The following is a 13,682-nucleotide window of genomic DNA, read 5'->3' as shown; positions in this document are numbered from 1 at the left end:
ATTGTGATGATGATGAAATTGTCAAGATTTGAAGGGAAAGAAAAAGTTGAATTAGCTGGAACAATATTGACTACAAATTATACTCTTCTGTTGATCAGCTGATTTGTACATCAAATGACAATAATGATGATGGACATTAAAGTAAGCTCATCATTTCGTTGGTCACTAGTAGTCAATTAAGATATAAAATATAAGAAATCGTTATAACAGAAATGATTTAATAGTGAAGAGGTAAAGATTTATCGTGAAAAGAATTGAAAATGATGAGGAGCTTGTGAGTAGACCGTATTGTCCACTAGGTAGAGATAATGGTCAAAAGAATTGATGAATTCAGAATTAAAATCATAATGCTAAAGGTGAAAAGGAAGACTAATGGAATATGATCAACGAGAAATGAATAGAGAAGAAAAATAATCTTTTCTATTTCATTCACAATTCCTTTTTCTCATATCGAAGTGGAAAATAAGATCTCTCGTGAAGGACAGAGAATACATGTGATTCTTCATGAATAGATATTCATGATAGTAAACAAAAAAAATATTCTTTCATCATCATAAGAATAATTTGTAACGGATAATTCGTGTTCTTATTTATAGCGAATGAAAAAAACTTCAACTGGAAAGTTTTAAGAGAAGAGAAACTTTTTTCCTTTTTTAGCCTTTCAGATTTTTTTCCTTCACTGATTCCAGAATCAGTTTGCAGGGGTTAAAAGAAGATTCTGAACTGTAACATAAAATGCTAGTATCATGTAAGGCAAATCTACCTTGTCCTTAACTTCCCACTCTTGGTTCCTGCCTCGGAGTTTTATCCTTGAGGAAACATTTTAATTCTTAATTTCTGCAGAAAAGTGAAACTTGACATCACTTCAACTCTTATTTACTTTATCCACTGTTATTATACTAAGAAACATCAGCCACTCAGAACTTTTTTTCTCTTTCTGCCTCAAGACATAATTTTTAGGTGGATCCAAAGTATAATCATCATTATCCATTACTTAGACTCAAAAATGTCTTTTCATAGGAGAAAACTGGTTATTTTTTAGAATAAAAACTTTTATAAAACGTCTACATTAGTTTGTGATTGACTCAGAATTGGATAAATCAGTAATCATTATGACGCTTTAGACATTTAATAGGTACAAATTTTCAGAATGTTGAATGGATAATGTTTCAGATAAAGTACAGGGCTATTCAACTTCATTTTACTCAGATTGTTAGTTATAAGTCCAGAACCAATGAGTCGAAAAAGATCAAACATCGTACAGATACATATCGAGACTGAAGGACTTCGTATAAAAAGTTTCAAGGTCATTGAGGACATTTAACGATAAACCTATCTAGAGGTCATTTGAAGGTTTTTTTGAAAAGAAATACAAAAAATTATTACATCTTTGAAGTTTTGATGTCGATATCAGTTCGAATAACGGAGATCCGTCAATTTGAAACATTCAGGCAAACTTGGATTATGGAATAGTTTTTTGTTCGAGACCATAAACGATTGGATTCAAGATCAAACAGTGTTTTGAATGGCGGCCGGAATATGTAACAAAAATAACTAAAGGTCACATTCATCTTCTAAACATCCATTTATCATTCAGTTAACTAGTTGACTGATAATTTGAATCTTCTTTCAATTCTTTTATACCGTTCTTTTCATCAAAGCTGAATAAGCTTATCTTCTTCATATCTTCTATGATGAACAAACAAAGATAGTTTTACCAAACGTGATAAACACCAAAGGCTCTCCTTCCATTAAATGGAAAAAATTAATCTGTTAATTAAATGTGCCTGCCCGTTTTCTTTCTCCACCTGGGTCATTTGCGGATCGGATTATAGCATTGGAAGGAATTTCAAAGGGGCTATAAGAATAAATTATAAAAGTCAAACCTTCCATAAGATCGGCTTGAAACCTTTATTAACGTCTTTTCTAGACTCTAAGCAACTAGAAAACATTGTTAAAAGAAGCAGAAACATTATCATAATTAGAGTTCGTTTTTCAAAAAAGCATAGCATTAAAACCCGCAACCTTTACCAACATCTAGATTAGAATCTAATCAACTAGAAAACTATATTGTGCGTTTCTTAAATATTTTTACAGCAAAAAGCAGAATTTCTTGATAACAATCAATAATTAAGCTGTTTTTAGATTTTTCGGGACTAAAGGTCCATTTTTTACCTACGATATTGATAGTGTTTTTAACAATTTAGAATGTTAGATTAGATTATCTTTAACAAGAACATATGCTGATCATTACTTTCAGACCCATGGTTTTTGTTTAATTAGTGTACCTTCAAATTTTCAAGGGGTTATATGAATCAATGACTACAGTCAAACTATCATTCGGATCGACTGACAATCTTTACTAATGTCTAAATTATACCCTAATCACCTGGAAAAAAGTTTTACAAGAGGCACCTAAATTGTTTCAATTGGACAAAAATTTTGACTTTAAAAATTTTGTAAAAAGCCCAATTCTGTCCATAGTTTTACTAGAAACCCTAAATGTTTGATTGTTAGGCTTAATTGCCTCATTTAACATTGTTATTTAGCTATATCAGTGTGTTTATTTATAGCAATAAAGTTTATGATAGAACTATTCATTTTTACTTTGTCCAGACGTTTTGACCTAATTCAAGATCTTTATTAGTTCAAACTTTATTTAAACTTTTTTTCTTTGTTTTTGTTGTCTGCAGGTTTAATTTTAGAATTGATTTAACTGATTCTACTTTATGTCTAAAAATAAAATTAATTAACTTATTTTGGTACATAATGACAAATTACTTTAAAACTCCTCCATAAACACTAGCCCATACCCCAGTCAACCCCTTTATAACGTACTTTCGTTCTCTTTCTCCCTCCTCCTTTTCATCTTTTCGAGGGAGATTGGATATTAATCGAGATTTGAAATTACTCAATATGCATTCGCATATCGGCGTTTTTGAGACCAATATCATTTTTGTATTTGTGTTATAATAACATATTCATCACCTCCGTCTTCCAGACGAAAGGTCTCTCTTTCGTTACGATAATCGATAAATCAATAAGCACAATTTTTGCATTTAATAAGCACATCGAATGCGATAAAAACACCATAACATATTATTTATCCTTTACATTAATCTTCAAATATTCCGCGTTAGAATAAACTTGATTATGTTCAGAAATTATAAATTCTAGAACATCTTCAGGTACATCAAATTTAATTACATTAAATAAAGCAGCTAATTCTAATAAACACTCACCAGCTTTTTCAAAAATGTTCGCTTGTTGATCAGCTTTACTGTTTACCACAATCATCATCATCATCATCATCAACAAAGCCTAATAAAACAGTCAAAACATTAACATCAAAAACTAGGAATCAAACTAAAAAAGGTAATTTCAATATTTTCATTAAATAATCTTGTTGATGACAACCAACAGATACTTTGATATTTGGTAGTCATACACAAGGAACCAAGATAATTTCATGGTTTCGAGGTAACTCAAACCATGAAAATATCTTGGTTCTTGCCCTATTTTACCAAGAGATAATCTTGGCAGCAAAGAAATTTTCGTTCTAATTTTATTTATTTGTCATAATTTAGATGGGAAAAATAAAGATAAGGATAAGGATGAAACAAATGGATCAGCTTCATCATCTTCGACATCCAATGGAGAGGCTCTTGCTGAAACTGCTTCACCTCTCTCACAATCAGACAGTGAAAGTGTATCACCACCATTATCAACATCATTATCTTCAAACAATTTGATCACTTCACAGATAGTTGAAAGTCCCCCTTTATCACCTATTGTAGTTGCCAAAAGAAAGTTTCGAGGTAAGTATTAATTTAACATGTAATCTAATCAATTCTAATTTGATTCGTTTTCTTACATTTTCAGAGAACAATTTCACAAATGAGGAAACGAAAAAAAGACTGAAATCACCTTCAACTAGACGGAAAGGAACAGTCAAACCATCATCGTCAGAATCAATCGCTTCAGAAAGAAACCTTGAATCGGTTTTAAAAATTTTTTCCGATAAATTGGACAGTTTGGCCAACGAGGTGGCGAAAATTTCTGCTGCTACATCGCTCGCAGAGTAAGTAAATAACATTGAACTAGACTGAGTTTCATACTAATCATTCATGTTTTCATAATTAGAAATTCCAAGCAAAACGGCCATTCCATACATTTGAACTGCCACAATAATTCAAAACGATTCTTCGTAAAATTTATGCAAAGAGGTCAAGAAATCGATCCATCTACCCATCTCAAAAAAATGCGAGAACTTATGGTCTATGATAAGGACGACCCAAATAAATACTCAAAATGTATTTGCAAAGAATGCAAAATTGGTAAAGCGGTGGTTGGAAGATCAAATAAAATTCTAGCTCATTTACTTAAAGTGACCTTTGAACGCTACCTTCGGAAAATGACCTCAATGACATTGAAAATCGTAGGGTCGAGCGCTTCAATTCTGTTCAGTCCTCTGGTCAAGTCTAACATTCATATGACTTTTAGTTCTGGAGATATTCAGTGTAATAGCTGTAGTGGATAAAAAAACGCCCTGTATAATAAACAATATAATAATTATCTTATTCCCACTGAATTGCCTTCAAGCAATTCTTTAATCATAATGAGATAAATCTACTCATCGCTTACTGAATTTAAATTCTTTAAGTTAAATTCGTTCTCTCAAGTTATCATAATTTTTTCATCAATTCTGGTATAATTTGATAACTGATTCGAAAGTCGGCTAACTGAATAAATTCATCGATTATGTGAAAAATTTACAAAGTTGTAATGAAAAGATTTGATTCAAGCTCTGGAAGCAAATAAAATTGTAAAATTCTGATTCATGATAGATTATGGAACTTTAGGTCTTCACTATCATTCTCCCATGAGATTAAAAGTGCTCTGAAAGACTCCTGGTTTATAGTATTTTACTTACAGCATTTAATCAACAATTCATCACTTTTAATTACTTAATATACTGTTGATATTATTACATGGTAATAGTTAATTGTTATGAGGTGAAACTTTTTTTCTCTATCCCTGCTAAATGCAAAGTTAATTAATTACAACAGTTTTTCAGGTTAATTAACTGTTGATTGATTAATGATTGTCATGGTAGATGAATACATATGTATAAGTAAACAAGATGTGTCACTTTTTTACCTTGATTTAATTGTGATTACTTAATCATCAGCAATTGATAACAATTAACTTTTCATTGATAAAATGATAATCGTACTTGTTGAAATTGATAATCAGCTCAAATTGAAATCAGTTTTAATTGCTTTTTTTATTTAATCAGAATAAAAAAAAATAAAAGTTACAGACTGAAAAATTGTACTCAATCATTTTCATCATGTTTACCTTTTCGTTACAATATATTAGCACCAGAGACCGGAAACAGTCATTAATCATTCAATCCGGAAGTTAAACTATTTGTTCACTTTTGTTGATTTTGTTTGTTGGAAAGTTTTTTACTTTTTCACCTTTATCATTATCCATGTTAACATTTCAACGATCATGGTGATAGAGATAATGATTAATAAGTTATGAGTTCAGATGATAATAATTTCAAATTCATTTGTAGTTACAAGCGGAGGAAACGGAAATGTCACCAACCCCTTTAACCTTTAATCATTTTGACTGTTCTCAATCATTATCAGGAGTTTTTTCATCTTCATGAAACATGAAGAAATTATGTATATCTCATTACCTGGAATTCCCATGAATTTGGAATTTTACTTCTCTAAACCAAGAAGCTACAAAGAGAAAAGGTGAAAACAAATAACAATAATGATAAACAATCATCATCATGGTCTTTATGTATTTCTACCATGAACTTTATGTTGACAATATTCAATGTTCATTGAGAGGAAGGAAAAGTTCTGAAACAGTGAAAACATAAAAAGGTAAATAATGTTCGTTAATGTTTTTTTCCTGTAACCAAAAAATTCAGTAACAATTGGTAAATGAGGAAAGATAAAAATTCTGATGGGGATAATTCAGAGTATCATGAAGATGATAGTGAGATTAATGTTTATCTTAACTTACACTGGAGTAAAGATGATGATGATGTTTATATTTGTTCAATTTGTTTAACAAGTGAAAAAAAAGTTCAATATATATTGAATAACCATGGAAACTCTTGGATCATGGTGGTTATTTTTATTCTGATAGCTGAGTAAATTGTTGGTCATAACAGATGAGGTTTGAAATTTGAATGAGAAAACAAAATTTTGTTGAGAAAACCAATAGTCTAAGTAATGTCATTAACGATGAAAATTTCATGGAATCTCATGAATCTACTGAATTTTTTATTCCTTTAAACTTATTATGTTGCTGACACTTCATTATCATTATCATGATCTAAGAGCTACTTTTCTGGTTAAGGGGTTTGGTGGACATTATCTAACTCAGCACTATTTTGAGAATTCATATTCCTAAGGTAAACATGGTGATCTACATCCAGTGAATTTTTAAAATTCAATTGAAAGTCACGGATAATCAGATAATCTGATCTAATTTAATTCCCATAAGTTGATGGGCTTTTTCATCAACACTTTTTCTCCACGAGTGTGTCAAAAGTTTTCACTCACCTTCTCAATGCTGAAGAGAAGCATTAAAATTTCATGATGAAAAAGAGAAAAACGAAAATAGCAAAAAGGAAACTCTGAAAAATTCTTAAGCAAAAGTAAACACTGGGGTTTCGTTGGTGGTAAAAAGGAGGATAGTGGTAATAGTTATATATTAAATTTCATTGTAAATATTTGGGTTGAATATTTTTCTCAAGACAAGGCAAAAGTTCATGATGATATATCAATGAATAAGAAAAAGGCTGAGAAGATGAAAAAAGTACCATGAAAGTGGAAAATGTCAACACTTTGAATCTAAAGGAAACAAAAAATGATCTCAACTGAACTTTTGTCCACCCATTTAATTGAAATTCAAGTTTACAAAGTAGATTGTTTGTCTTTCCATTTCATCTGGTGAAATATTTAATCACCATAACTGAACAATCTTCATGTTGATCTTGATAAAATTGAAACTTTTCGACCATCATCATTTCCCTGCCAATGCCCGGAGTCATTTTTCACCATTAGAATTTAAATCCAGTCTCATCAGTGAACAAGTTTCAATACCAAAAGAATTACCAACCTCATGAATATCATCGATAATCCTGATGTTACCCTGAAGTTTACTGAACTTTTTTTCTTCAACTCTTTTTCTGGATGTCCAAAATTTGTCAGGACAAAGTGAAAAATTTTCTCTTTAAATTATGACCATATGAAAATGACCTCTTGAAGCAAGAGTTCCAACTGAGATGAGAAAACAATTTTCTCAAGGTAAACTTGTTCTCGAAATGTACTTACAATTTATGTACTTATCATCATATATGATAATCATTAAGTTCATTTCTTAGTTCATAGCTTTGGTGAATGTTCATGAAAGGTAAGAAAATGTAAGAGATGAAGATGAGGATGACAGGGAGGAAGAAAAATGTGACTATTACATAGTTTATGGTTTTTTTTTATTCGAATTGAGAGTAAAAGAAAAAAAGAAAACAACTAATATGCTCCATCAGGTATTCAAATAGAAAATTCAATTCCATCATCATCATCATCATCTTCTTCATCTTTTTCTTCATTCTCTCATATTGAGCTTTATATACACAGAATTTTATTCAACAATTTATCTTCTTAACTTTTCTCAGGATTCTTATTCTGATTTTGAATTGATATCAGTAATTTTCCTTTTCCAAATCATGATGACATTCAAAAGTTTTGACTTGGTGATAAAAAAAAGTTGAAATATAAAAATTCTGAATCTTTTTATCTTCTTTTTCAGCTTCAATCGCTGTCAAACTCAATTTCATATCTAAAATTATGTAACCTTAATGTTTCAACTGAAACGGTTTATCATGTAATCAATTAACTTAGGGAAAAGTTTATTTCTTTTTCCTGATTCTGATTACAGTTAAATGATGTATTCTATTGTTTATTGGTTAATGTAAACAATATCAGATGAACTAGGGGCAAATAAAGAAACGAAAGAAGATGAGAAAGTAGATAAGGAAGAGGAGCAAGATGATCAAGATGAACAAGATGAGTAAGAGAGAGAGAGAGATGATAGACAGAAGGAAAAAAGATTCCATTGTAAGAGAAATGATAAGAAGTTTCAAATGTCCATGTTATTTTTTTTCTATCTCTTTTTTTCTTTCTCTTTGTAAACAGACAAGAGTTCAGAACAATATTCAGAATATCAGATGCTCTCATGGGAGAAATTCAGTTTTTACAAGGAAAATGCTGACGTATTACAGGTTAAGCAACAAGGAGACAAAAAGTAAAATAAAACGAGAGCTTCGCATACATATTTTATTATGGAAAATCCTCATTACATCATAGAAAGAACAGGAAGAGAGAGAGAGAGAGAGAGAGGATGACAATGAACAGATACAGAATTCTGTATCTGAACAGACTGAAGAAGAAAATAAGAAAGTAAGAGAAGCCGAAAAAGAGCAAAAGATGATGAAAAACTGTAATTCATCATGAGACGAAGATTCAAATAAATGTGTAAGGTGTTAAAAGGATAATATTAGATAAAGGAAATAGCAAAAAGGATATTAGAAAATAAGATGATGATTAAAAGGAAAATGAATCATGGAAAGAAAGATGAAAAAAATAACAACAAATAGAAACAAAGTGAATCTTGAAATTTTGCCTCATTTCGAAAAAAAAATTTCATGAGAAAACATTAGTTGGAGTTTATTTCAATCCCTTGAAACTGAACCTGGATTTGAAATCAGAAACCTAATATTCCTCATAATATTAATAGTAGAGATATTATAATAATAATCTGATGAGATTATCGTATATCATCATCCTTTTCATCGTGATTAATTGTTATAAATTGCCAATCTATTGACAATCAGCCAATTTTACGACATCTCATGAATTTCTGAAATGCTGATATAAAATAATCAGTGGTAATAAACTTCTTGATAAATTATAATAAAAGTTTCATTACCAAATATTAATCTGAATAAATGATGATAAAGTTATCAAGAAATATTGAAGAATCATAATTTTTGTCATGTAAAATTCTGGTTTGGATTATGAAAAATCCATAGAAAAGATAAAAATCTCACCTGAAGAAGGATCATGATCATGATAATGTTTTTTTAAATTGTTTCTATTGATCGATAATCTGTTAATTCACATGAGATCTGTTCGGTAACCGAATGAATTTCTAAATTGTATCATTTTCGTTTTTTCAGAACTTTTTTCTTCTTTCTTTTTTTTCCAATAAGTTGAATTTGTCTGATTCCAATTCAATGGTAGTTCTGATTCAATACGTGAGTGAAAATTTACTCATTTGTTGCCTTTAAATATCCTGGTTTACTTACTGAATCCCACGTGAATTAACATGATATATAACATGGGGTTTGCTGTCTTGTTTTGCTATTCAAAAGATTAGTCTCAACAATGGAAATGTTTGATTTTCAAGGTGATACAATTTACCCGATCAACTTTTCCCTCCATGATTAAGATTAAGGTTTTAACTAATCATGTGATGGTGAAAATCAATCCCTTGAAATATATATCTAAATACACCCTGAGCTAAATGGGCTCTCAGGGAGTTAGATAATAATAATAATATAACAGCAACAATGATATAATATCGCTCAGTTGTTGTTGATACTCTGAATTACCTTGAAAATGAACTGAAAACTTGATTCAATCCAATGAATCAATAAATGATTTAATTCAATGGTTTAGCTTAAAAAAGACCCACTGTCAATATAAATGACTCAATCATCAACAATTGATTGAGTAAAGAGTCTGAGTAATGAGTGAGAGAGGAAAATAAATCCTCCATCAATTTCCAACTCTTACCCACCTTAACCCCTCAACCTTTTAATCGCCTTTCACCCATGGATATATTTCATCTCTCTCTCTCTCTCTCTCTCTCTCTCTCTCTCTCTCTCTATCATCACCTTTCGATGTTCAATTCCAGGTCAGGTAAAGTTAACCAATTAACCTTCATAAGGTTTACTTTTTTCATCCTTTTCCATCTCCATCTAAAAGGTTTGACTTGATCTTTTCCTCCTCATCTTCATCTTCATCTTCATCATCCGACTATTATCATCATTAAATTGATTATAATGATAAGTGAACTTCAACAAGATACTAATAATGAGCCAGAATGTTCAGATTCAGATGCTCAGTTACATTTTATCTTGGATGACATTTTTTTTCCCTCTTCCTCCATCGTCATCATCTTACCAATTCCTACCCACTGCCTTGATCATCATCTTCCTCCCCCTCCCTTGTAAAAATTGTTCTCATCCTGAAAGTTTGGGCTCTAACTTTGATCATCTAATACCATTTATTAGGTAATAATAATTATTTCACAATCACAATTTATGGACAAAAATAAAGTTGATCTGACAAATATTCATGGGAATGAAACTTGATGTAAGTTCATTAGATGGAAACAACAACAACAAGAGACACAAAACAACAAAAAAAAGTTACTAATATTATTGAACTGATGATAATTTATTATGTTATCCTCATAAATTTACTTAGTTAACGATGTAGTTATCATGATAATCATGATAATCATGGTTATTTACAATTGAATTCAATGGTAATCATATTTCTAACCCTTCATCCTCTGATTATCTTGGTGAATCTCTGAATCATTCTCATGTTTATCATCACCTAAACTCATGATAATAGATAACATTGTAGTAACTTTGCTTTTTTGTGCCTTTGTTAATTATAGTGATGATAATTTTTCCTCTTCTTCTTCTTGAATCATCAAGAGAAATGTTGAGAATCAAATTAATATTAGTATTATCAGTTAATGAATACACACAAGTAGTGAAGAGGAAAAAATTTCCCATTGAATTTGAATGAATTCATCATCTTCATGCAAATATAATCATCAACTTGATTTTCCATAAGATAAACTCACCAATTGTGTAACATAATCCATCAACTGATATTGTTGTTGCTTTACTTTTTAAATGGTGGACAACATTACCCTCAGTTGACCTACGATTGACCTCATGTCCCGTTGAGGGTGAAGATGAGGTTAATTTTGCTACATCCCTGCGGGCAGATAATTCATTTGATGATGGTGATAATGGTGTTGAATGGGTTAGAGTTACTGTTGATGATGATTTATTATTATCATTACTATTTAATGTTGTTGTTGCTGTTGTTGATTCAGTTTTCAGTTCACCATGATGGTCATGATGATCTTCATCAAGATTAATATTTGAGCATGATGAAGATTCATCAACACTTGTAATTATCATTGGTGATCGGTTGCATTTATTATTACGATTACTTAAATTACTTTCAGTTGATTTGATTTCACTTGATTTATCACTTTTATCCTCATCCATTGTTATTGCCTAATTTTTTTCTTCTTTCCCTGTTAGTTTCATGTGTGCACAAAGATGAAGGTGAGAAAAAGATTCAAGGTATTAGATTGTGATGATGATAAGTAGGATGAGAAGGATACTGAGAGTGAGAGAGAAAGAGAAAGAGAGAGAGTGAGAAAAGGTTATGGTGATGATGATAAGGATAAAGATAAAGGTGACAAAACGATTTGATAACAATGGTATTTATATATAAAAAATGGATGATGAAATTTTCGTGCCATTGAGATGAAAGGTTAAAACAAAGAGATAATGATGAGGATGATGAGGAAAAGGAAATGAGATGATGGAGATGATTGTCACTTACTGAATATATTGGTGATAGAAATGTTGATAAACTGTGATGCGTGATGATGATGGAACAGATGATTTGAACTCTTCAAGAGAACAACAAGAAAGATGAAAGTTCTTTTTTCTTTTCTGATTATATTGAGATCGTTTTCTTTTGTTTTAATGCGAACTTTTTTTTTATTTTTTCTTTCTCTTTTGATTAGTTTATCATCGCCGGCCTTTCTATCATCTCATAGCATTATAATAGATGAAAGGGAGAAGATGATGAACAGGAAGAGATGAAAAAAGGAATGAAAGAGATATAAAGAAAAAAGAGAAAAGAGAAAGATAAAAATATTCGTAATCTTTTCTTTCGTTGGTTTTGTCTAGAGTTATTCGTATTTGACAGGTTATTGAGGAAGAAAAGGAGATGAGAAGAAGATGATGATGAAGATGAAGATGCTGATAAGGGACGAGAAAAGGATGAGGATGACTAAAGATGATAATGATGATCAAGATTATGGTTTTGTAAGGACTCGATATATGAATTGAACTAAATGATGATACACAAAGAGATTGATGTTAGGATGATAGTGATGATGATGATGATAAATATTCAATGGTGACAATAATGGTTTGTATCCATGGTTATGGGAGACAGAATGATAAGGAAGATGAAATTTATCATCAATAAAAAAGAAAAGAATTTTTTTCAAATTCGATGTAAACTTAGCTTAGAATCGATGCTCGAACCAATTTTAATCCAATTAGCACAATGAACTTTTTTCTGTTTCTCTAACTTATCGGTAAATTATTGATGAAATCAATCAATTTGATGGATGATTGTTGATAAAAGAGAGAGAGAGAGAGAGAGAGTGGCGAAGAAGATTCGAAAATGATAATAATGGATTAGAACTTTTTCTCTTCCTTCTTGATTTTGTATCGAATCTTTGATTCTAATGATTATTATGAGACTAATGGTTTTTTTAGGAAGCAACAAGTTTCATTTAACAATTTAGTTGAATACTTGTTGTTAGTTAATCGCAATTAGACTTAATTGTAATCTAAGATTTTACTTTGGTTTATCAGATTAACTTTGATACTAAAATCAATTTGCATATGTAACAATTAATAGCACTGATTTGTTGACTGAATAGAGTTGGTTATCAATCAATTAGTGAAGGGAAAAAATTGTTGATTCAAATTATTAATATGAACTTGACACTTAAACAATTTTATCACATACACTTTATCACTCAAATAAATATATATCAGCTCTTGTGTGTGTGAGAGAGAGAGAGTATATGAAGCACTTTGACACAGTTTTGATCAGCTGGTGAAGATGACGGTGATTAGCACAATTATGATGAGATTATCAATATAAAAATAAAGGCTTGATGATAATAAGAGTTAAGTGTTGATGAGAACAGAAAATTATCAGAAATTAAAGTGATTACTGAGAGTCAGAGAGAGGATAAGATGCAAGAGTGAGAAAAGGAGGTGATAGAGATGGAGAGATGAGAATAGAGAGAGAGAGAAAGTGTAGATTTTGATTCTGTTTCTTGTTGTTTTTATTGTTGTTTTGGTTGGAGTGATGATGAGAAACTGAATAGCTCAGAAGTATCTTCTCCATCCTCATCATCTTTTCCTCTTTTGCTCCTCATCACTTTGCTCTCTCTCTCTCTCTCTCTCTGTTTCTTTTTCCTCTTTCTTCATTTTTTCAGGATCAATTCTGATTCTGTTGATTCTGTTTTACCAGTCATGCTATTTCATATCCATGTTGATGAAGATAATAGTTCAGAAGAGTTCTAAGAAAGGGGATCGACTGCATCTGAGTCGAATCTGACATTGAGAATTGAAGATAAACTTTTTTCTCTTTCTCTCTTTCTGTCGATGACGAGAACTAATGTTGTCTTCATTATCATCGTCTTCTTCTTCTTCTTCTTCTCCTTTTCTCTCTTCT

The 13,682-nt window shown here is 30.6% G+C and overlaps 1 protein-coding gene across 2 annotated transcripts in view; it reads right to left on the bottom strand.

Moving 5' to 3' along the window:
- Nucleotides 1-13,302, bottom strand: part of LOC128395825 (dual specificity calcium/calmodulin-dependent 3',5'-cyclic nucleotide phosphodiesterase 1A-like) — a 64,428-nt gene extending 51,126 nt beyond the window's left edge. The window contains exons 1-2 of one of the 2 annotated variants that reach the window (XM_053356307.1): nt 11,757-13,302; nt 10,978-11,442 (exon numbers count right to left, since the gene is read on the bottom strand). In XM_053356307.1, the coding sequence (XP_053212282.1) occupies nt 10,978-11,413 (436 nt within the window). In that variant the 5' untranslated portion in view covers nt 11,414-11,442; nt 11,757-13,302. The remainder of the gene's footprint in view (nt 1-10,977; nt 11,443-11,756) is intronic. The other variant, XM_053356308.1, reaches the window with a different exon arrangement.
- Nucleotides 13,303-13,682: the final 380 nt, after the last annotated feature.

Source organism: Panonychus citri, unplaced genomic scaffold (genome assembly GCF_014898815.1).
Source record: "Panonychus citri isolate SS breed McGregor unplaced genomic scaffold, ASM1489881v1 Contig00141, whole genome shotgun sequence".
In the NCBI taxonomy this organism is placed as follows: Eukaryota; Metazoa; Arthropoda; class Arachnida; order Trombidiformes; family Tetranychidae; genus Panonychus; species Panonychus citri.
Note: the sequence above shows the minus strand (reverse complement) of the source record. Positions and strands in the feature narration are given on the sequence as shown.